Source organism: Ictalurus punctatus, chromosome 28, assembly GCF_001660625.3.
Source record: "Ictalurus punctatus breed USDA103 chromosome 28, Coco_2.0, whole genome shotgun sequence".
NCBI classification, from domain to species: Eukaryota; Metazoa; Chordata; class Actinopteri; order Siluriformes; family Ictaluridae; genus Ictalurus; species Ictalurus punctatus.
The window spans coordinates 8,493,320-8,518,680 of NC_030443.2; the positions used below are offsets into that span (position 1 = coordinate 8,493,320).

The window sequence follows — 25,361 nt, forward strand, 5'->3', positions numbered from 1 at the left end:
TTTGTTCCTCGTTTCATGTGTTATAGTTTTGATCTCGTTCTCACCCTTGTTCTTTGATTCTCTTTAGCCTTGTTTATGACCGTTTGCCAATTGCCTGACCCATTGCCTGGTTTTGACCACACTATTGTGTCACGTTTTTGATTTGTCTGCCTGTGTCTTCTCTAATAAAGCTCTTACCTGCATTTGTATCCGTCTTAACCTCCATTACGTGCTTAACGTGACAGTGTCTAACAGGAGTTTTTTAGAATTCAGTCAGTTAAGTCTCCTAATATGAATTAATAACATTCAGTAAGTTAAGAAATCTTACTTTAATCTTCAGAATTTAGTTAATGTGTTAATATTAATTTGAGTAATGTGTTCTCTGTTTGAGACCAGTTACTGTGAAACAATTTGTTGAAATGAAGAGAATTAAAGTTTTTATTTGCATTTCCTTCAGAATTGTGGAATGAATTATTATTAATTTAAAAGAAGGCATTAAAGGCAGAACTATCGGTATCGGCACTGGCCAATATCACTCTGAATAATCGGTTATCGGTACCGGCTGAGAAATTTAGTATCAGTGCATCTCTATTTATTAGCTATACATATCCATATACGACATCCATCCATCCTCTATACTGCTTATCCTACAGGGTCACAGGGAACCTCAAGCCCATCCCAGAGAGCATCAGGCACAAGGCGGGATACACCCTGGATGAGGTACAAGAATGACACATGCCCCCAAATCATAGCACACGTTAGACATTTTAATGGTTTGGACCTTTGAGTGAAGAAAATGTCACTGGACCTGGACTGAACATTATGGATGGGGCTCTTTGGTTTGGTTAGTGCTGGGGGGATCTGGAAGCAAGTAGTCTGACTCCTCTGGGGTGAGGAGTTAGTTATTGGTAATGGGCTCCTGTTGTGCTCTTTCCTTGATCTTGAGGAAGTTTTGTTCAAAGATCCCATGGATGCTGGTGCTGCCATACTTATGGAAGTCTGCAAATAGGGTCTCTGGATTTTCTGTAAGTCTCTTGATGATGTAAACTTTTCATGCAATTTCATTTGAAATATATTTTGCATAGTTCCGTGGAATGGCCTCCACAGTTTGGGTTTATGTGGGCCTAGGGTTATGGGCCATTTGCACCTGTGCTTGGGGTTGGTTGTGGATAATTCTTGCAATTGTTGTGGCCAAGACGCTTTCACACCTTCCTTTTCACACCTCCAACATGTAGGTCAGCTGGTCAGGTAGAGCTGAACCCTCATAGAGCAACTGTTTAGTGAGGATAAAGCCACTGTCGTAGAAAATAAAAGTAATAATATTAATAATTGTTTGAGTAGGCATAATAAAGTATATAATGAGAAGACTACTCAAGTTACAAGTTATTTCGGATCTGATTAAAATCAAGGGAAAATCCTTGCTCGCTCCTTCCCCCTCTCCAGGATGCTGAAAAATGTGATGTGAGTGGTGGTTGTGTCAGACCACTGCAACGTATCGCGAGGCTCTGTACCTCATTATACATAATTTTAACTAATTATTAAAACTACATGTATTCATTAATATTTAACAGTAACGGAGGAATGGCACAGAATGTAGAGAAGTAAAAGTACATTTTTGTGATTAAAAATTAACTTGAGTATAACTATGGCCAGTTAAAAATTTTAAGTATTTTTTTTCCAAAAGTTACTGAAGTAAATGTAATGAAGAAAATAATAGTACATTACTACTCACCTATGAGTATCACCTCTGAGTACACCCCTGAGTATCTCTGAGTAGATGGTCAGGATGTGTAAATCACCTTTTGAATATGCTCTATCTGTAACAACACATTTGATGAATTTTAATTAAGTAAATTCAATGAGCTTTTTTTCCAGTGTGGACTTCTGTGTTCACATTAATCCAGTTTTTAAATAGTAAAACATTTAATCTAAGAAAAGAACAATAGTTTCCATTGGCAAGAATGGAGAAGATGGAATGCATTCAATGTTACCTTAAGGAATATTCTACAGTAAAAAAAAAAAAAAAAACCCCTGCTCATTTAAAAAAAAAAAGACTAAAAAGAGTATGAAGGGATGCATGAAGGCATGAACCCTAGTTGCTGGTGTACTAAACCTGCATGTTACTGCTCTACTCAAGTAGACATAATGTGTTATTCAAGTACACATATTTAAATTAGGTTTATCGTAAGTGTTGAGAAAGGTAATATTTTTTATGTAAACCATACATAATATTTTTTTTGTTAAATCTAACAGATTATGCATTCCATTTTTTTCAGGCTCGAGAACGTTTAATGTGTTCTGCTGCTTGTTGCAAAATGGTTCTGAGAGAGGTTCACAGATCTGTGGTCCAAGCACAAGCAGATCATGGGCTTCAGTAAAAGAAACAGCACCGTTTGGTTGGTAAAAGAATACATGTATATACAATAGAGATGCACCAATGTGTCGGCCAATAATCTGTATTGGCTGATAAAGGCTATTTTTCCCGCTATCGGCCGATAGTTTAAAAGCTTCTGATGATCGGAGCCGATTATATCCTGTCAATCGAAAGAGGGCGGGAAAACACATCGATTTCGTGCTTTGTGTAAAGATGTCTCTTGTGGCGAATGACGACAAAACTGCAGTTTGGAATCACTGCACCGCAAAAATTTTACACCGTAAGTGAGCAGCAGTGAAGCGGTGAGTCTAATTTTCCCCAACACCACTCCACCCACCCCCTTGCGCACTGCTCCCACAATGCTCTCACTGAATTAAAGGGCCAGTATGCCGTTGCAAGATTTAAATGAAGATGAATGACAAAAAAGTAGTATATATTGCACAGAAAACTAAATTTGTAGAGTAGTATGTTTCATATGCACTTAATGTTAATGAGTTCTTTCAGAATTGTGGAATTAATTATTATTCATTTAAAACAGGGGTCTCAAACTCAAATTGCCCTGGGGCCACTTTTGTTACTGTCATCTCATAGGTGGGCCACAAGAGCATTAAAGAACTCCAAGAAACTGCAATATTCTTAAAATGTACTTTTTTCTAATTACCATTACCATCATATTTTATTAAACAAATTTAGTAGTTGTAAACATAACCATAACAATACCATAACTATAACTTGGTACCAATTTTAACACAAATGTAATAGTTCTCACACACAAATTTTTGTTTTGTTTTAATTCTTGCCAGACACCTGATAGTCTAACTTGATTGACACCCACTTGGACCAATTGTAGATACTTCTAGCCTTCCAACAAGCCCAAACTCGACATGATTGACCACTCAGAGGCTGAGAAAATCAAACGCGTAATCAGCACAACCAAACCTTTTACGCGTGCGTCTTGAGTTTCTTGAAATAGTCTGTGTTCATCATCCACCTTACGTTTTGATTTTGACAGCGACATCTTTGTTCTTCAGTACCTTGCATGCATTTTGGCTAACTTTGACCTTTGCCATAACAAACGAAATGCATTAAAAAAAAAAAAGATTTATGTTTTTATTTTAATTATTTCAAAAGGGTAGCGTGAATTGGCATGAAACCGCTATAGATTATCATTCGATCTGGTGGGCCACTTTATATTATTTTTTTTAATATCCATCATGGACCGGACTGAGGGGGAAGGTGGGCCTGAAGTGGCCCACGGGCCGGGAGTTTGAGACTACTGATTTAAAAGAAGGCATAAAAGGCAGAACTATTGGTATCGGTCGATATCACTCTGAATAATCGGTTATCTGTATCGGCTGAGAAATTGAGTATCGGTACATCTCTAGTATAAAGTATATGGCCAGGCAGAACTACTGTATATACTTGCAATCTGTGTTTATTCAAATGAAACATGATTGCCTCCTACTGGTCTTGTAATTCCTATGCCTGCAGTATGCAGATCCCATTTCCTTTGAAGTGCATTTTTAAAGGCCACATCTGTATAGCCACAGGGTGGTGAAGGCACCGTAGTGCTTGGGCCCGTCATCAACTTCACAGTGTAACACATTTATCGTTGTTTTTCCAATATAGTATTCATAAAATTGTCTCTCAACCTTTCCATTTATTTCAAGGGATTACAATGAGTGTTTTTGACACATGTTCACAAGATGGCGCTTTCAGTTTTTTGAAATAAATCTTTGAACTCAGGGTGAAAACCAGACATTGATATCACTAGTGCTACTAGTAAGTTACCAAGCTAAAGTTCCATAGGCCATTTGTTAGAGTTCACTTAACAACAACAACTTTCAAATAGTTTGAGCACTAAACAGACACAGTTGGGTGGCTGTCGCTCAAGTGGTAGAGCGGGTTGTCCACTAATCATAGGGTTGGCGGTTTGATTCCCAGACCACATGACTCCACATGCTGAAGTGTCTTTGGGCAAGACACTGAACCCCAAGTTGCTCCCAATGGCAAGCCAGCACCTTGCATGGCAGTTCTCCAACCATTGGTATACAGTATGAGTGGGTGTGTGAACAGCTGAATGAGAACCAGTGTAAAGCGTTTTGGAACCGCTAAGGTTAAAAAGCGCTATATAAGTGCGGACCATTTACCAGATCTGGGGGCAGTGCTGGCTCAGTGGTTAAAGCTCTGGGGTACTGATCAGAAGATCAGAGGTTCTAGCCACAGTGCCAGCTTGGTGGGAACATCTGTTCAAGGGGGGGACTGTCATGGCAGACCCTGCACCCTTACCCCAACTTCCAAACAAGCTGGGATATGCTTGCTGGGATAAGAAAAAAAATCAGTGTACTGTAATATATATTGTGACCAATTCTGCCCCTGGCAATCATACAGTGGTAATAGGACCACTGTTACATAAGTAACTGGTGCTGCTGGCAAAACTATTCCTTTAACAGAAATGGATTTTTACACCTTAGGCCCTAAAATAAAGTTTATATACTGCACATACCATGGGCCTCATTTATCAGTCTTTTAGTAAAATTGTTTGCGTAAGCAAAATTTAACTAATGTTTTCCACTGGATTTACAAAAGTTTCAGAAATAATCAGTACGTTTACATGGACGACAATAATCCAATATTAACCCGATTAAGACAATACTCTGATTAAGAAACTACCATGTAAACAGCAATTTTTTATTACCTTAATCCGATTAAAATCATACTCGAAGTAAACACAAATTGAATTAAGGCATGTGGCGTACTCCTGTTTAAGGCACATTATCAATGTGTATTACAGACATGTACACACCTTAATCAAATTATTAACATTGTGTGGGAGTTTTCACCACGTTTTGCGACAGGACACACACATACGGCAGTGCTCAACCGTTTTATGGCAAACAAGAGAGCATGGCTGCGTCCGAAATCATGTACTTGCCTACCATATATAGTAGGTGAAATACATGTATCTCAGCTACTATATAGTTGGTAAGTACGCAGTTTGGGACGCAGCCCACGGCTTCAAGCAGTCATCTATTTACATGTATAACATGACAATTAATTAACTGCACTTGAAACGTTCGTAAAAATTCAAGATAAAAACACCTAAAACTGCATACGGTACCATAAAGAGGATGAACTGTATGTAGATAAGTGAAATTCTGGAAGGAACGTTGGATGGCGGGGCGCGGTGACGTACTGACATGCTGTTAATCACTCTATGTTCTATAACATGTAAAACGGGAACATGAAAGGAGTATTCTATAAGCGACTCATGTAAACATCTTAATCACATTATTATCTTAATCAGAGTAAGGTAAATAATTAGATTAATGCTGTCCATGTAAAAAGAGTGATTGCTTACTTCGAGTATGACCTTAATTAGATTAAGGTAAGTAAAAATTGCTGTTTACATGGTAGTTTCTTAATTAGAGTATGGTCTTAATCGAATTAAGAGTGGATTATTGTTGTCCATGTAAACGCAGCTAGTAATCAAATTAAGACAGGTGGAGTACTCCTGTTTTAGTCGCATTATGGACGTGTATTACAGACATGTAAACACCTTAATCACATTATGAATGTCGTGTGAGAGTTTTCACCACAATTTGCGACAGGACACGATCACACACGGCAGTTTTACATTTTATGGTGAACAAGAGTGTTCGGCTGCATCCCAAACCGCATACTTGCCTACTATAGGCCTGTAATGGGGAAAAATACATGCATCTCGGCTACCATATAGACGGTAAGTACGCGGTTTGGGATGCAGCCCACGGCTTCAAGCAGTTGTCTATTAGCACGTATAGCATGACAAATAATTAACTGCACTTAAAGTGTTCGTAAAAAAAAATTAAATAAAAACACCCCAAACTGTATACGGTACCATAACGAAGACGAACTGTATGATACGTGAAATTCTGGAGGGACGGCGTGGCGCGGTGACGTAATGACGCGGGCTGTTAATCTAATTATGTTCTATAATGTAAAACGGGAACATGACGGGAGTATTCTAAAAGCGACTCATGTAAACACCTTTATCACATTATTATCTTACTCAGAGTAAGGTCAATAATTAGATTACTGCTGTCCATGTAAACGTAGTCAGTGATTCTTTGTACAGACATGTATATGTCAGTCACCTGTACAGTACAAAGTGTGTCCTTGCCACAGCATTTGCATTTGCTCATTTGTAATGATGCCCACAAAACTCCAGGAAGAAGTGTTAAATATTTTGACTTCAAATGATCAGGGTAAAGGTTTAAAGGCAGAAGTGGAAGTTGTTTTGGCTCACTACTATGCTAACATTAAAAAAAAAAAAAAGTACAATATTATTAAGGCATTTGTTTATCACTTATGGCTATGTGCAGAGCAGCCTGTCCACCATTTATATGGTGCCATTTATTTAGTCATAATTGAATGATTAGTTATATTTGTCTTAATTTATGGGTTTGTGTTGACTCTCTTTCTTTCTTTCTTTCTTTCTTTCTTCCTTCTTTAGTTAATGCCAATAATTTAAAACTATTAGTTTTCACAAAAATTTTTTCATGGTCATTCTTAGTCCCTGATGTAGTGAACTAGACTACAAAGCACTTTTGTAAGTTGCTCTGGTTAAGTGCATCTGCTAACTTCTATAAACATAATGAAAAAAAATTAGGCTTACATTACTTAGTCTTCTTATGCCTAAATTTACACACACTCAGAAGCATGAGTCAGATATGAAAGTTTTTTACACACACTCAGAAGCATGAGTCAGATATGAAAGTTTTTCAGAGTTTACAGGATTTTCACTAATACCAAATTTCTTGTGTAAACGCTCGTAGAAACAATTTACAAATAAATCTGTTTGTATCCAGCTTGATAAATGACACCCAGTATTGTTCAGCCTTGGTGGTGAATATCACAATCCCATATTTATTCATGGGGCAGACTGCAATCAGCCTGGACAAGAGGCTTAAAGTGACACTCCAATAAGTGTACTCAAGCTTGCTTTAACCTTATAAAGTACTTATTCATAGCACTGTTGACACAGTGGAGTGGAAATGGTAATTGTGTGTGTGTGTGTGTGTGTGTGTTGTGTGCGTGCGTGCATGCTTTTGTGTGAGAGACAGACTGTAGAGGAGATCGAGGGGGCACTGGGAAAAGATTTTTATCCAAGTCTGTGTGAGGAGCGTGTTCGCTGGGAGAAGGAGCTGGCGGGTTTGCAAGAAGAGAATGAGAGTTTGACAGCGATGCTTACCAGCAAGGATGAAGAGCATAACCGCACCAAAGCCACCATGAGTGCCATTCGTGAGGAGAGAGACCGCCTCCGCCACCGTGTGAGTCAAAAACAACAGTCACTACTGTGGGTGTGTCCAAATGCATTTTCCTGAATATTTAAAACTTTTACTGATTACCAAAGTTTTTATTTATATATTTATTTATTTATTTATTTTTTACATGTCATTATTTGGAAGGTTACTGTGGTCAGAGTGCAGGGTCAACCATCACACGTTATTGCTGAAGGAACTGAGGGTTTAGGGAATTTCTAAAAGCACATACGGAGAGAGAAATCCATACTAATTTTAAATCATTATGCTGTAAAAATCTGAAATGCAGATATGCATCTCCATCATATTGATATGATGGAGGACATTTTTGAACCTTCAAAAATATACATAAAAAGGTACATTTTTGCAAACATCTATGCAACAACAATTATTTTGGGCATTTTTCATTTATTCATTTAAGCAGATGCTTTTATCCAACGCGACTTACAAATAAGGGTGAGGGGTGGCTGGTGGTTAGGGTTTGCATGTTAATATCTTTATATTCTGTTTACTAAATTACATGGTGAAAACATACCAAAATAAAAAGACATTATATCATTATATTGCTTTTAGGTTGCTTGATTTATTTTATTGAAAAAATGGAGATGCAAGGCATATAAACCTCTGTACCTCTCACTTTTAACACTGCTAACAAGGAATCATTGCTGCCTCTGTGAGGAACAGGTGTCCAAAGAACCTTGGTGGGCATTAAGCTTCTTGCAGTAAATACACAATTATGATGTGAACATTTCTCTCATTCTTTTATTAAATAAATAACTTTTTATTTTGTGATAAACAATGGTGTATTTTATAGGAGGTCTTATCTACTACTACCCAAAATCAGTAGTTTTTGGTTGATTGTTTCAGTGTTTAAATACGGTTTTCTGATTACAGTGTCTACCAGAAGGTTCCATATAAAGTTGTTTGTGTTCTAACAGATTAAGAGCAAGACTTGCTCTGTTCCATGATAACCTCAGATTCTTGTTCTTGGCTGACAAGAGTGGAACCTGATATTATCATCTGCTACTGTAGGCCATCCACCACAAGGTTTGATGTGTTGTGCATTCTGAAATACTTTTCTACTCACCATGGTTGTAAAATGTGTTTATTTGAGTTTCTGTAGATTGCCTGTAAGTAGGGCTATGACGGTGGAAGCTTTTTACCTTCGGTGAGCAGTGGCGGGGATTTTATGATTATATAATATGATCTAAAATTGTGTATGTATGTGTGTGTGTGTGTATAACATACTCTCTCTCTCTCTCTCTCTCTCTCTCTCTATATATATATATATATATATATATATATATATATATATATATATATATATTTTTTTTTTATAGACTTAAATAAAAAAAACCTAATTCTAAAAAAATTAAATGAGGCTCGGGCATCTGTATCGTAACAAAACTTGTACTTTTATTTTAGCACTTCTGTCACTGAAATAACTCAATACAGCCTTGTTGTGTCATGTTGTTGCAATGAGAAACAGCCTGAGAGTGCTGTGGGATACAGTATTGTGATTGACCTGCAAGGGGAGAAGGAGAATTAGTAGATAAAGTGAAACACAGTTGCATGTTTCTCTGACGAATACTTTATTTCTTTTACAAGTGTAGTATACCACAAGCCTATAAAACTTTGAAAGAAAGACCAGTAGGATGGTAACATAAATAATATGTTAAAAATCTAAATATTAAATAAAATTTAAAAATGTGTCTGAGTGACATGCCCGGAGATGAACATGAAGTGAAATTGCAGAATTCGCCTGTCTGGATTTTGCCGCACTAAAACAAACCCTCGCCAAACTAACAGACAACACCATATAAGGAGTTTGATTATGATTTGTGTAATTTGTGTATTAACATAAAATCTCCCGCTTTATGGTAGGCTATGAATACAAATGAATATTGCAACTGTTATTATTGTTATTATTATTATTATTACACTTGTATACAAAACATTGTACTTTGTGTTTGTCATAGTGCCAACTCAAGCAGAAACATTAACGTGACATATGATGTGACACTACCACAGGTGGCACTCCACCACAGGTGGCAAACTACAGTTGCAATCAAAATTATTCAACCCCCATTGCAAATCAGGATTATTGTCAAAATTTGCAGACTTTCAGCTGTTTGCAATGGACAAATCAAACAAAAGCAATAGTTCAACATAACGAAAGTGGTTTCCCCAAATTCAACTGAAAATGCAATTTATAATGACTTCTCCAGTTACAAAATTATTCAGACCCCTGAATATAACCCCTCACAACAACATAAATATGCAAAACATATGTTGTCTCTAACACACCTGATGCAACTAATCAAGGGCTTCATTAGTTGCATCAATTGTGCTTGAGCTGGAACACATGAAATACCTGAACTGGCTAGGGGTAGAAAATACATTAAATACCTGAACGGTGCAGAAAAGGGAAGCTATCAATGGCTACAACCAGATTTCTGAGAAGGCAGGTTGTGAAAAAACCCTTGAGTGACTGCAGAAGACCTGCAGGAAGACTTGGTCACAACAGGCACTGAGGTTTCAGTGAGCACAGTATGGTGCATACTAAACACAGAAGGTTTCCATGCCAGACCTCCAAGACATACACCACTACTGACCCAAAAGCACAAGAAAAGTCGGCTCCAAATCATATAAATAAGCCACAGAAGTTTTGGAATTCTGTTCTGTGGAGCGATGAAACAAAAATGGAACTTTTTGGCATGATGGATCAGCGGTATGTCTGGAGAAAGAAGAATGACAAAAGAACACTCTGTCTACAGTCAAGCATGGTGGTGGCTCGGTGATGCCCTGTTGCTGCTTTGCATCCTCTGGAACTGGAAACCTGCAGCAAGATGGCAAGATGGATTCATTGAAGTATCAGGAAATCCTAGGAGAAAACATCAGGCCGTCTGTGAGAATGCTGATGCTTGGGTGTCATTGGACTTTCCAATAGGACAATGATCCCAAGCATACCTCAAATTCCACCAAAGCTTGGTTACAGAAGTCGTTCTGGAAGATTCTACAGGGCCATCACAGTCACCTGACTTGAACCCCATAGAAAATCTCTGTTGGGATTTGAAGAAGGCGGGTGCAGCACGCAAACCCAAGAATATTACTGAACTGGAGGCCATTGCTTATGAGGAATGGGCTAAGATTCAGGAATGCTGCCAGAAGCTATGCATCTCGTTTGTAGCATGTCATAACAGCAAAAGGGTGCTCTACTAAGTACTAAAGATGCTTACCATGAAGGGGTTGAATAATTTTGAAACTGGAGAAGTCATTATGAGTTGCATTTTCAGTTGAATTTGGGGAAACTTTAAGCATTCTTGGTGTTGAACTATTTAATTTGCTTTTGTTTGATGTGTTCATTGGACTCAAACAGGTGAAAGTCTGTACATTTTGATAATAAACCTGAATTGCAATAGGGGTTGAATAATTTTGACTGCAACTGTATCACTACGGTGGGGCAGTTGTCATGGCCACTGTCAGAGCCCTACCTGTAAGCTTAGACCAAGCTGATCACTCTCCTCTGATCTCTCTCAAACAAGTGTGACGACAGGCTGGTGCACAAAAGAGAGAGAGTGCTCCTCCCACGACTGCCGCTACAGTGCTGAAAGGACAGCTTCGCTTCAGCACCATCAATGTTTTGGACAGCCGGAGAGTGCGTGGATGCGAGGCAGGGCTGCTGACACACACACAGCTGGTGGCTAATCATCAGCACGGCCACTCTCCACAATCTAGCAGCCAAAGGGAGAGTTTAAAAGGGCCAACCTCCACTGGCAAAGGGAGAGAGGGTTCCCCAAACATGGTTAATGATTTGCTTTGTGTCTCTTACAGAAGATTCTGACACGACAGAGGATTTCACCCTCTGGCTGCACCCACAGAGCTCCCTGACTGCCGAATGGGATCTCAGCCACACTGGAAGCCCCCAGCATGCCCTCTGCAGCCCTGAGGATGACACCAATGCCTGAGCACATCACCCCACTGCACTTCCTTTCCACCCACATGCTCACAGAAGTAAATAAAATATCCACGTTTGTCACTTAAACGGCCTCCTGTGTGTCTGTGCTCAGCTCACTGCTGTCTAGGCTTGCTATGCTGGTGGAGGATGTGGGCACCTGATTGGCATAGCCCACTGCAGCCCAGAACCCCTGAGCTCAAATGGTCCGCCAGCCTCAGCCCCCCAGTACCTTGGATTACAGGCACGCGCCACCATGCCCGGCCCGAACTCCAGAGCTATGCCAGGGAGAGAAGGAGCAGCTGAACTCACCCCGCCTACAGGAGACACCCAGGGACGAGGCCATGCCAACAGAGCCGGACCCGGGGATGCCAAAAAAGGCTTCCACACTCTGGACCCACCAAAAACATACACTCCGACAGTGCAGGTAGAGGGAAACCCAGTGACCACCCTGTTGGACTCAGGGAGCATGGTGACCCTGGCCAGACCGATGATCCTGCAAAAAAAAAAGGTAACACGGTTACCTGTGCACATGGAGATGCCTGGGAGGTCACAGCGGCCGAGATACAAATACAAGGCAGGACAGGCACCAGGCTACTACTTGTGGGCGTCATCCCAGACCTCCCAGTGCCGCTGCTCCTGGGAAGAGACTGGCAAGGGTTTCTGACCGGCCCAGCTCCCAAGACCAGTAGGGAACCATGGCGATTGGAGGAGGCACGAGTCCGGCAGACCTATATGGCCCAAGACGAGGGGGACACCACGGCAGAAGGTGAGCCGCATGCATGTACTAACCCGATATCGTCTGTGTTCCAACAGGTGAAACGACAGGGGAATTTCGGGCAGGAGCAGAAGGAGGATGACGGTCTGAAACATTGCTGGGTACAGGTGCGTCAGATCAAAGTGGTCGACCAGAGTCCGGACCAGGGACTCCCCACAACCTACTTCCTGGTCAGGGGAGGCCTGCTGTATCACAGGACCAGCCGCAGAGGGGAAGTCATTGACCTCCTAGTGGTCCCCAAGACAAAGACACAAATACTGATGCACTTGGCCCATGCCCATCCAATCAGGGGCCACCTGGGGGTGCAAAACACCCTGGAAAAACTGAAGGACCACTTTATCCGGTCAGGAATGAACACAGAGGTCCAGGGCTTCTGCCAGCAGTGCCCCCAGTGCCAATGCACCGCTCAAGGAAGCCCACACCAGCGCCCCTCATCCCTCTCCCCATCCTAGGCGTCCCCTTCAAGAGGATTGGCATGGACCTTGTGGGGCCGCTCCTGAAATCCGCCCGGGGTCATGAATAGATCCTGATCATCATGGACTATGCCTCCAGCTACACTGAGGCGGCGCCACTACGCAAAGCCACCTCCCGCAACATTGCTAAAGAACTGGTGGTCCTGTTCAGCCATGTGGGAATCCTGAAGGACATATTGACAGACCAAGGTACGCCCTTTGTATCGAAACTAATGTCTGATCTGTGTCGGCTGTTGCAGGTAAAACACCTGAAGGTGTCCATCTACCACCCTCAGACTGATGGACTCATCGAACGGTTTAACCAAACCCTGAAACGGTTGCTGCGCTGGGTGGTAGATGAGGAAGGGAGGAACTGGGACCTCCTCTTGCCCTACATCCTCTTCGCCATCTGGGAGTGCCCACAAGCATCCACGGGCTTCACACTCTTCGAGCTCCTCTTTGGACGGCGACCTCGAGGACTACTGGATGTGGCCCGGGAAGTGTGGGAAGAACAGCCCTCACCATACCGCTTGGTCATCGACTTCATACAGGAGATGCAAGAAAGGATCGACTGAGTGGCCCCGATCATACAGGAACATATGTAAGCCACCCAGGAGGAACAGAAAAGAGCATACAGCCGCACGACGCAACCACGGGAGTTCCATCCTGGAAACCGGGTTCTCCTGCTAGTTCCAAACAGCTCCTGTAAGTTCCTGGCCCGATGGCAAGGCCCATATACAGTCCTCGAGAGGACGGGCGCCGTGAACTATCGCCTGCAGCAGCCCAGTAGGCGAGCGGAAACAAAAACATACCAAGTACACCTGCTGAAGAAGTGGATCGAGCCTGCTCCAGTATTGTCTGCATTCGCTACCCTAGACACAGTTCACAACGAAGGCGCCTAGGTCCCGCAGGGTGAAGACCTCACCCCCACACAAGGACAGGAGCTGACTGAGTTGGTGGACCAGTTCACCGATGTCTTTTCTACTTTCCCCAGGATGATGCAGCTGGTCCAGCATGAGATTAAGACCCGTCCGGGAGTGCTGGTAAAACAGTGGCCCTATCATATCCCGGAGGTCTGCCACAAGGCTATCGAGGAGGAGGTTGTCCGGATGCCGTGGGACAACATCACAGAGGAGTCCGCCAGCCCTTGGTCCAGCCCCATCGTGGTTGTGCCAAACCTGACGGAAGTATTAGCCTCTGCCGGAAGGCCGGGCTGACAGCCAACCCAAAAAAGTGTCACCTAGGGCTGACCAAGGCACAGTACCTAGGATACTGGATTGGCCGTGGCCTACTAAAACCACAAGTAAACAAAATCAAGGCGATTAAAGACTGCCCATGGCCTACATCTAAAAGACAGTTAGGTGACTTCTTGGGGTTGGTGGGGATATTACTGCAGATTCATGCCTAACTTCTCCTCTATAGCCTTCCCCTCTCCGATCTCACAAAGGAGGGCCAACTGGACCGGGTGAAATGGTCTGCAGAGGCGGAGCAGGCGTTCCAAGCCCTGAAAGAGGCTCTTACCAGCGCCCCAGTACTACGTGACCCAGACTTCACCTTTCCGTTCATAGTGCACACGGATGCATCAGAGACCAGGCTGGGTGCCGTCCTCTTGCAGACTTTCAATGGAGAAGAACACTCGGTCCTCTACATCAGCATGAAGCTGTCCCTATCTGAGAGGGAATATGCCACCATGGAGAGAGAGGCCCTGGCAATAAAGTGGGCCATTAAGGAGCTGTACTATTATCTGGCCGGTCGACACTTCACTCTGGTGACAGACCACGCACCACTGCAGTCGATGGCCAAGGACAGTAATGCCAGGGTAACACCATGGTTCCTTTCATTGCAGGACTTCTCTTTCCAGGTTCAACACCGGGCAGGAGCTCAACATGGAAACGCAGAAAGCCTCTCATGACATGACGCACTGTGGGCCAAAACCCAGCAGCAGTAGGCTCGGAGCTGGGGGGGGTACTGTGACGACAGGCCGGTGGTTGGCGCACAAAAGAGAAAGAGCGCTCCTCCTGCTTTAGCGCCACCAATGTTTTGGACAGCCGGAGAGTGCGTGGCTGTGAGGCGGGGCCGCCGACACACACACGGCTGGCAGCTAATCATCAGCACGGCCGCTCTCCACCATCTAGCGGCCGCCTGGAGAGTATAAAAGGGCCAACCTCCACTGGCAAAGGGAGAGAGGGTTCCCGAAACGTGGTTAATGATTTGCTTTGTGTCCCTTACAGAAGATTCCTATGCGACAGAGGATTTCACCCCCTGGCTGCACCCACAGAGCTCCCTGACTGCCAAACGGGATCTCAGCCGCACTGGAAGCCCCCAGCACGCCCTCTGCAGCCCCAAGGACGACACCAACGCCTGAGCATGTCATATCACTGCACTTCCTTTCCACCCACATGCTCACAGAAGTAAATAAAATATCCACGTTTGTCGCTTAAACAGCCTCCTGTGTGTCTGTGCTCAGCTCACCGCTGTCTAGGCTTGCTACACAAGGTGTTTCAGCCTGCAGACCCTTCCCTCACAGATTGTTTTCTTGTTTTTTGCACCATTCTGTGTAAACTCTAGAAATAGTTGTGTGTGAAATTCCCAGCAGTTTCTGAAATATTCAAATCAGCACATCTGGCACCCACAACCATGCTACGGTTAAAGTCACAGAGATCACATCCCCCCCCCCCCCCCCCCCCCCCCTCATTCTGATGTTTGATGTGACCATTAACTCATTAACTGAAGCTCATTTGCATGATTTTATGTACTGTGCTGCTGCATCCTGATTGAATAACTGCATAAATAAGCAGGTGTACAGGTGTTCCTATTAAAATGACTGGTCCCTACGATAGTATTGGAATGGCAAGGCAAATCTTTTGTTTTTGCTACACACTGAAGACATTTGGGTTTGAGAGCAAAAGTTGAACATGAGACAATAGATCAAATTTTCACATTTCATTTCCTAATATTTACATTTAGATGTACATATTAGAACATTTGACATTTGGTTGCAGGCAACCCAATTTTTAGGTGAGTAAAAGTATTGGAACAGATAGTGTTAAAGTAATTGAAATTAAATAGCACTTAATATTTGGTTGCATATACCTTTTTTGCAATAGTATATCAAGTCGGCCCACTGACATAACCAAACTGTTGCATTCTTCTTTTGTGGTGCTTTTCCAGGTTTGTACTGCAGTTCCCTTTCAGTTGTTTGTTTTGGGGTATTTCTCCCTTCAGTTTGCTATTCAGGAGGTAAAATGCATGCTCAGCTGATTTAGAGTCTGGTGACTGACTTTGAATTGCCAATCTAAATCCTTCCACATTTTTCCTGTGATGAAGAGCATTTGTTGTGTTGGTAGTGTGTTTTGGGCTATGACACTACATCCACTGTGCTTTACCAATGAGCGTGTATGGTTTGGATCCTGAGCAGATAGTTTCTTTTGCCACTCTTTGGCCTTTCCAACACAAGTTCTAATTCAACTTTACACCCAACATAAACAACACCCACTATTATAGGACAGAGTTAGGGTGCAATCTATTCTGTGTAGCATAAGAATCATGAGAAACACTGTTTGCAGCAATGTTTATAGAATTCATAAGCTTAATAAGAAAATAGATTGTCTTAAATGTGACTTGAAGTTTCCAATCTTCTTTTACTTTAAGTTCTGTATTCGAATCCATGAACTTTAATTTTGACTTTTTTTCATGGAAGTCACTAAAAACAAGAGGCTAACAAGACCAAAAGAACCATTTCAAATGTTCATTCCTATCTTAAAAAAGTTGTCACCATAATAAATGATTTAGAACTAACTTTCACTGGGGTCTCTGTGTTATTCAAAGGCCTTACATTTATTTATTTATCCACAAAGAATTTACTATGATGACTGATGTTTGGCGAAATGCGACAAATCTCTCTCTGAGACTTCTCGTTGAGGAATATGAGAATATTACGCGCAGTGTCTGCAAAGTCCAATGAGCCTCTCACTGAGACGGATCAGTGAGGAATAAATAAGTTTCTTTCAGTTGATCCTTATGTTAGTCATGTGTCAATAATTCACATTAGAATGAGCCCTAACAGAAAACACCATAGGCAAGGTTATGATAGCCCACAATCACAATTGAGGTGACTAGGCTTCCCACATGGAGGCAAACCTTACTACATAATCAAAGAAAATATTCTTACCTCTATCTGGGAATCCCACTTCTGACACCAGTAAACTGTTAGAAAATCTTTTGATGTAGAAAATATGAAATTGATGAGGATGAGAATGAAAGGCACCATCACACTGCTACAGCTATATCCTGTTTCAAGCGCTCGGGAGAGTTGCACACACACCCACACACTCAAGGTTAGATAGCAAAGTCTCTCGGTTTATTCAAGAAGACAAGAGTATGTATATCAGACACAAATCATCAGACAGTCATGTGCCTCAGCAACAGTGTGGTCATCAGTCAAGGTAAAAAACGGCGGGGCCATGGGTAAAAAAATTAAATAAATAAAAAAAAAGTAAAAGTTACTTTTCTGTTCCCAAAAAGTAAACTAACATTTAGAAACCAAGTTTTAAAAGTACAACTGTCCTACTTCCACAGTCATTAAGAGAGTAATTTTCAGCCAGGTTTTACTAATGAAATGCACAAGAGTAGTTAATCATCAAGAAGGGTGACTACTTCTATAAAAGCAGAACTTTTGGCAGCTTGGTGTTCTGGAACACTCAGGTCTGTGTCTACTTCATGCTAAGAAAAAAGGACATCAACCATGACCTGAATTGAAGCGATTTTTCAATTCAATTCTATTCATTTTTATTTGTATAGCACTTTTGACAATGGGCATTGTCATAAAGCAGCTTTACAGAAATATATATATTCAGGATATAAGTTTTAAATTGATAAATTTATCCCTAATGAGCAAGCCAGAGGCAATGGTGGCAAGGAAAATCTCTCTGGGGTAATATGAGGAAGAAACCTTTAGAGGAACCAGGCTCAAAAGGGAATCCATTATCATCTGGATGACAACAGATTATTTGCAATTATAAATAATCCCCTTCTATAACCATATATTGCATGGTCAAATATATGCAATTGTGTATCCAGGAAAATCATAACAGGAAACTATAGTACAGAACTTTTCATGGCAATTGTCCTAAAGCCCTAAAGTAAATATAAAAGTCCTAAAGCTGTCGTAGCAAAACTGTTCATATCAGTTGCAGTTCAAATCCACCTTCATGATTTTTAAGTGGTACCATCTTCAGTAATCTTATTGATCTTTAGGCTGTGGGGTCATCCTCAACACAGCGAGTGATTTCTAAGTGATGAGAACTCAGAAGTAAGGCATCAGGATGTATCAGGTAGGTCCGTACAGCAGAAGGGTCAGACTGTTGCTGTTCATCAATCAGGGAAGGGTTATAAGGCCATCTCCAAAGAATTTGAAACCCACCATTCTACAGTGAGAAGGATTGGTTACAGATGAAGAGCCTTAAAGACAGTTGCCAGTCTTCCCAGGAGTTGCCATCCCAACAAACTCAGTTTAAGGTCAGAGCATTTAATGCTCAGAGATATAAAAAAAACTCCATGAACTACATCATGTGACCGACAGGCCTCTGTAAGCACATTAAATGTTTACGTTCATGACACAAACAGAAAAAGACTGAACAAGTATGGCTTTCATGGAAGGGTGCCTTCTCCTCAAAAAGAATATAGCAGCATGATTAGGTTTGCAAAATTGCATCTGAACAAATCACAAACGTTCTGGAGCAATATGCTTTAGACTGATATCAAGTTGGAGATGTTTGGTCCTCATGCACAGGACCATGTTTGGTGAAAACCAAACACAGCATATCGCTACAAACACCTAAAACCAATTGTCAAGCATGCTGGTGGAGAGGTGATGATTTGGGCTTTTTTTTATTTTATTTTATTTTAAGTTTATTGTTGTCTCAATAACTGCAAGATTCCCACGTCCTGTAACCACATTGAGACAACAATGTACTTCTTATAAAAAAAAAATTAAAAAGCCCAAATCATCACCTCCCTTCAATTTCCCTCTCTCCCATTGTCATTGTCTCTGTCTCTCTGTAGGTGCGGGAGCTGCAGATTCGTCTACAGAGTGTCCAGCCTGGTGGGGGACATTCCAGTCCTGGTCGTGTGACCCCTGCTGGGCGATCCATTAACCCGAGCACAGGCGAGCTCAGCACCAGCAGCAGCAGCAATGACATTCCTGTAGCAAAGGTCTCTCTCTCTCTCTCTCTCTCTCTCTCTCTCGCACGCTCTCTCTGTCTGTCTCTCTCTCTCTCTCACACACACACACACACACACACACACACACACACACACACACACACAGTAGGCTTGAGCTGGGAGGACAGAGCTGAAATCACACAATGGTTCACTTCACTGTGGTATGCACTGTAACTGTTCTCTTCCCCCTTATTCTTTTGCTTAAAATACTTTGTCCTTGGCCCATAAGTGCAACACATATTAACAAATCAAAAACACCAAAGCAAATTCAGACATTCACAACAGCAAAACCAAAAATACATCAACATAAATTCCAACTAGATGTGGAAGTGCAAGGTGCCATGTGGGAATGCAAGGCCAGTGAGACATTCTACAGTGCTAGGTGCAAAGTCAGTCAGCTAGCTGCACCATCTCAGTCATCTTTTTCATGCTTGCCATGAACATTGATCCTACAAGGCTTAGAGAAGCTCATCTCCTGGGTAAGGTTGAATTTTAAAGCAACAAAGTCAAGGTCCCTTGTGCTGAAAAAGGAAAAGGGTATCACTTTATAATACTATTCAACAATGTATATGCTGCACCATGTCTTCTGCAGAATTACTAGATAACTAGGCACTTTTGTAATAACTACTTATTAATTAGTGATCACATTGTCATTAATTTCCTATGACCAATCCTACCTTCTTCTTCAAAACTCCTACCTTAATATACCTCAACCTATTCCAACGAATCAGTCTATAAAATATAAACACTTATGAGTTATTATAGGTCTCGTCAGAGTTGCCCAGGGTCAATGTGTTGTTTTTATTTCACTAATCAAGATCTAAAGTGAGAAACAGACAACAACCTACAAACATACAATGTAGCAATGAGTAACAAATATTGTCCATTAACATACTTTAAATTTTTTGTAAATAATTTTCTTTTATATAAGAAACATTAGTGATGAATTATCATGTGTAATACTGTTCCACATCATTAACTGCTGTAGAACACAGTAGCACTTCAGTCATTAGCAATGAATTTCTGTGTGTTTCACTTTACAATACTGTTGCACATTTTCATTAACTACTGAAAAACAACACAGTAAAACTGGTCATTAGTAATAAGTTTGACATCATTGTTTAAATTCACTTACGTTATTGTTTAAAGGGAACCTCGACTATGAAGACTTGTATGGCTGATTAGATTAACGCTGACAGCCGCTATGTTAATCCGCTATACAAAAACACTCTATGTCAGGGTGTTTTTTTTTTTTTAATTAATAATAAAAATCCTTTCACTTCGTAGGCCGCCATTGCTGTTTACGTCACAATGCATTCTGGGAAGTGACGTCAAATGGTTGCAATGGTCTTGATTCTCTAGCAACCTTACAGAGATATAAACATGTCTTTAGCCTTTTCAATTTGAACCCGAGCATAACATAAGTGAGGAGGCTAATATAGAAGATTTTACTCAAAATGTTCATCAAAATGAAGATGATCAGAGAAGTGAGGAGGCAAGAGTTGGTGGTGTCTGTGTAGTAACTGCATGTCTATGCCAACCGAGAGTGTTTGTTGTTCAAGGTAAGGTATTGTTAATATGGATTAATCTATGATTTTATGATTAAATGTATTCTAATATCAATATTGTTAGAGATTATCAGCCATCTCGCGTCGTATACTTTCTTGTTAAAATTCCGAAGGCCAGCGAGCTGTTATGAGCAAATCTATGCTATCTACACAGCTGTTGTGTGTATGAAGGTATTCATACCGTTGGAAAGTTAAGATTCTTGTGATTCAATTGATATAAACCGTTTTGAGATACAATCACAAGAGCAGCTACAATCAATGTCTCTGTCAGACCACCGATATACAAACAAACATCTACAAAACGGAGGCAACTCGCCTCATATGAAGCCGCATAGTAATCCACTGATTCATAACATCCTGACAAAAACTTTTTACACTGTCTTATTACACTGGCAAACAATTCAATTATGTAAGAATATTTAGTTCACCTTTCAAAAGAGACCAAAACGATGCATGTACTCCAAATGGTTCAAGAACAGCTTTAATTTAACTTTGGAAATGCCCTGGCTAGGCATTTTAGGCTAATTTTACAGGAGCTTCACATTATGAGAATATACAGAAAAACACACTAACAAGATGCTTACGGGTTTGAGTATATTTACAGATATCCCCTGTATCACAGCACACAAGAACTAGAAAATTACAGCTAAAAGCAGCACAGTGTGGTGTTCTTTTCCTGCTGCGGGGGCTACAGTAGTAGCTAATTTTTTGAGTGCTCAAGTGCAACCATTTTACATCATCGCCTCCGAGTGCATTGTGCATGTCACATAATGGCGGCCTCCATAGGTTAAAATATGTATTAAACATTAAGGATTTTTTAAATAATTAACATATTTCATGTGTTTCTAACAACTTATTTTAGTCTATTGCTTTAGAACCCTTGGAGGCTAAGGCTAACGCTAAGGGACATTACTTTTCAGACACACGCAAGGCTTTTGGTCAATCACAATGCAAATTTTGGCCAATCAGAGTGCACTTGGCTTTTCGGAAGGAGGGGCTTTGGTGAAATCTGAGCGTTTTAGGCAGCCTGGGAAAAGAGGTACTTCAATAATGTACAGTATTTGACAAATAATGCATTGTTTTAACATTAAAGTATGTTAATGCATTCTCTTACTACCAATAAACAATATAATGTTTAAAAACAATTAAAAAATGTGATCTGACCCCTTTTAAGTATTCCCTTCCTACTTCCACAACAATTAACAGAGTAATTAGCAGCCAGGTGTTACTAATTAAGTGCACAAGATTAGTCGGTTTTCAAGAAGTTTGCAGTTTGACAGTGTGGTTTCTGGAGCACTCAGGTGTGTGACAATATCATGCTAAGAAAAAAGGACATCAGCCATGATCTCGGAGAAGCAATTGTTGCTGCTCATCAATCTGGGGAGGGTCATAATACTATGTCTAAACAATTTGACATTCACAATTCTACAGTGAGAAGGATTGTTTACAAATGGAGAGCCTTGAAGACAGTTTCCAATCTTCCCAGGATGGGGCGTCCCAGCAAATTCAGTACAAGGTCAGAGAATTTAATGCTCAGAGCTACATCATGTAACCTACAGGTCTCTGTAAGCACATTAAATATCAGTGAGATGCTGTGGTGGGATCTTAGGAGAGTTGTGCATAAAACAATGACCTCAAACATCAATGAACTGAAGCAATGAAGAGTGGGCCAAAATTTTTTTATAACGATGTGAGAGACTGATAAACTCCTACAGAAAATATTTTCTTCAAGTTATTGTTGCTAAAGGTGGTTCTACATGTTACTGAATTATAGATTGTACTTATTTTTAGTTGGTTTCCATCCATGCATCCACTCATTTTCCATACCGCTTATCCTACACAGGGTCATGGGGGAGCATGGAGCCTATACCAGGGAACTCTGGGTACAGGGCATGGAACACCCTGGACAGGGTGCCAGCCCATTGAAGGGCACAACTGCACACACAATCGCACACAATGGACAATATGGAAATGCACATCAGCCTAGAAAGCATGTCTTTCTGGACACTGCACACACGGCAGAGGTGGGTTTTTATATATATATATATATATATATATATATATATATATATATATATATATATATATATATATATATATACTCAGCAAAAAAAAGACTATTTTAAAGATCATTTTGTAAAATCCAAATAAGCTTTACAGATCTTTATTGCGAAGGGTTTAAACAATGTTTTTCATACTTGTTCAATGTATCATTATTGCACATGCACCTGTCAAACAGTCCTTAATGCTAACAGTTTACAGGCGGTAGGCAATTAAGGTCACAGTTACAATAACTTAGGACACTAAAGAGACCTTTCTACTGACTCTGAAAAACACCAGAAGAAAGATGCCTAGGGTTCCATAGGCCTGCTGCAGTGAGACATGAGTACTGCAGATGTGGCCAGAACAATAAACTGCAATGTCTGTAATGTAAGACACATAAGTGGTGCTACAGGGAGACAGGAAGGACAAGCTGCTCATCCTTGCAGTGGAAAATTACATGTAAACATGTGTGATCGAGACCTTGCAAATGCCTTGGTGGAAGAGTGGGGGTAACATCTCACAGCAAGAACTGACAAATCTGGTGTAGTCCATGAGGTTGAGATGCAATGTAATACTTAAAGCAGCTGGTGGCCACACCAAATGCCATCTGTTAGTTTTGATATTGGCCCCCTTCCCCCTTTTTGTTCGGGGACTCATTAATCCATTTCTCTTTGTCAAATTATGTTAATACAAATATTTACACGTTAAATTAAAAATAAAATAAAATAAAAGCAAAACTGAAATAAAAGCAGTTGAATGTGAGAGGATGTTCCTTTTTTTTTGCTGTGTGTGTATGTATGTATGTATGTGTATATATATATATATATATATATATATATATATATATATATATATATATATATATATATATATATATATATATATATATATATATATACACACACACACACAATATCTCACAAAGTGAGTACACCCCTCACATTTTTGTAAATATTTGATTATATCTTTTCATGTGACAACACTGAAGAAATGACACTTTGCTACAATGTAAAGTAGTGAGTGTACAGCTTGTGTAACAGTGTAAGTTTACTGTCCCCTCAAAATAACTCAACACACAGCCATTCATGTCTAAATTTCTGGCAACAAAAGTGAGTACATCCCTAAATGAAAATGTCAAAATTGGACCCCAGTGTCAATATTTTGTGTGGCCACCATTATTTTCCAGCACTGCCTTAACTCTCTTGGGCATGGAGTTCACCAAAGCTTCCCTGGTTGCCACTGGAGTCCTCTTCCACTCCTCCATGATGACGTCACAGAGCTGGTGGATGTTGGAGACCTTGTGCTCCTCCACCTTCCGTTTGAGGATGCCCCACAAATTCTCAGTAGGGTTTAGGTCTGGAGACATGCTTGGCCAGTCCATCAACTTCACCCTCAGCTTCTTTAGCAAGGCAGTGGTCGTTATCATGCTGGAATACTGCCCTGAGGCCCAGTCTCCGAAGGGAGGGGATCATGCTCTGCTTCAGTATGTCACAGTACATGTTGGCATTCATGGTTTCCTCAATGAACTGTAGTTCCCCAGTGCTGGGAGCACTCATGCAGCCCAGACCATGACACTCCCACCACCATGCTTGAGGCAAGACACACTTGTCTTTGTACTCCTCACCTGGTTGCCGCCACACATGCTTGACACCATCTGAACCAAATAAGTTTATCTTTTTCTCATCAGACCACGGGACCACCTGTAATCCATGTCCTTAGTCTTCTTGTCTTCAGCAAACTGTTTGCGGGCTTTCTTGTGCATCATCTTTAGAAGAGGCTTCCTTCTGGGACGACAGCCATGCAGACCAATTTGATGCAGTGTGCGGTGTATGGTCTGAGCACTGACAGACTGACCCCCCACCCCTTCAACCTCTGCAGCAATGCTGGTAGCACTCATACGTCTATTTCCCAAAGACAACCTCTAGATATGATGCTGAGCACCTGCACTCAACTTCTTTGGTTGACCATGGCGAGGCCTGTTGTGAGTGGAAACTGTCCTGTTAAACAGCTGTATGGTCTTCGCCACCGTGCTGCAGCTCAGTGTCAGGGTCTTGGCAATCTTCTTATAGCCTAGGCCATCTTTACATAGAGCAACAATTCTTTTTTTCAGATCCTCAGAGTTTTTTTGCCATGAGGTGCCATGTTGAACTTCTAGTGACCAGTATGAGGGAGTGTGAGAGCGATGACACCAAATTTAATACAACTGCTCCCCATTCACACCTGAGACCTTGTAACACTAACAAGTCACATGACACCGGGGAGGGAAAATGGCTAATTGGGCCCAATTTGGACATTTTCACTTAGGGGTGTACTCACTTTTCTTGCCAGCGGTTTAGACATTAATGGATGTGTGTTCTCACTTTTGTGAGATACTGTATAAAATATATATATAAAATCATCCTGGGGGAAAAAGAAAGTACTGAACTGTATTCCCTGACAGGAAGGAAGCATCATATATTCCACTTGCAAATGTATGAATGGTCCTGCAGGTGCACAACATACAGTGCCGCACCATATCAAATGCCTCAATATGCATCAATATAGAACTTAATATTCCACTATGTTGAAGAAAACTGATGGACCATGCGCTGGACACCCTAGACTGTGGATTTTTGTGCCAAATATGGCAACAATGCCTCAGGGGCCACATGTCTTCCCCTTTAGTCCAGATGCCAGCAGACTCCAGA

The 25,361-nt window shown here is 41.2% G+C and overlaps 1 protein-coding gene across 10 annotated transcripts in view; it reads left to right on the plus strand.

Moving 5' to 3' along the window:
- The window catches only part of mcc (MCC regulator of WNT signaling pathway), a 156,750-nt gene that overhangs the window by 61,043 nt on the left and 70,346 nt on the right, over nucleotides 1-25,361 (plus strand). For 8 of the 10 annotated variants that reach the window (XR_008393735.1, XR_008393734.1, XM_053677194.1 and 5 more), the window contains 2 exons: nucleotides 7,459-7,665; nucleotides 18,905-19,054. Coding sequence is in view for 8 of the 10 variants with exons in the window: in XM_053677194.1 (XP_053533169.1) it covers nucleotides 7,459-7,665; nucleotides 18,905-19,054 (357 nt within the window). In the remaining 2 variants the exon portion in view is untranslated. Of the gene's footprint in view, nucleotides 1-7,458; nucleotides 7,666-18,904; nucleotides 19,055-19,099; nucleotides 22,148-22,474; nucleotides 22,656-25,361 lie in introns of those variants that run through there. The other 2 variants (XM_053677197.1, XM_017459949.3) reach the window with 2 other exon arrangements.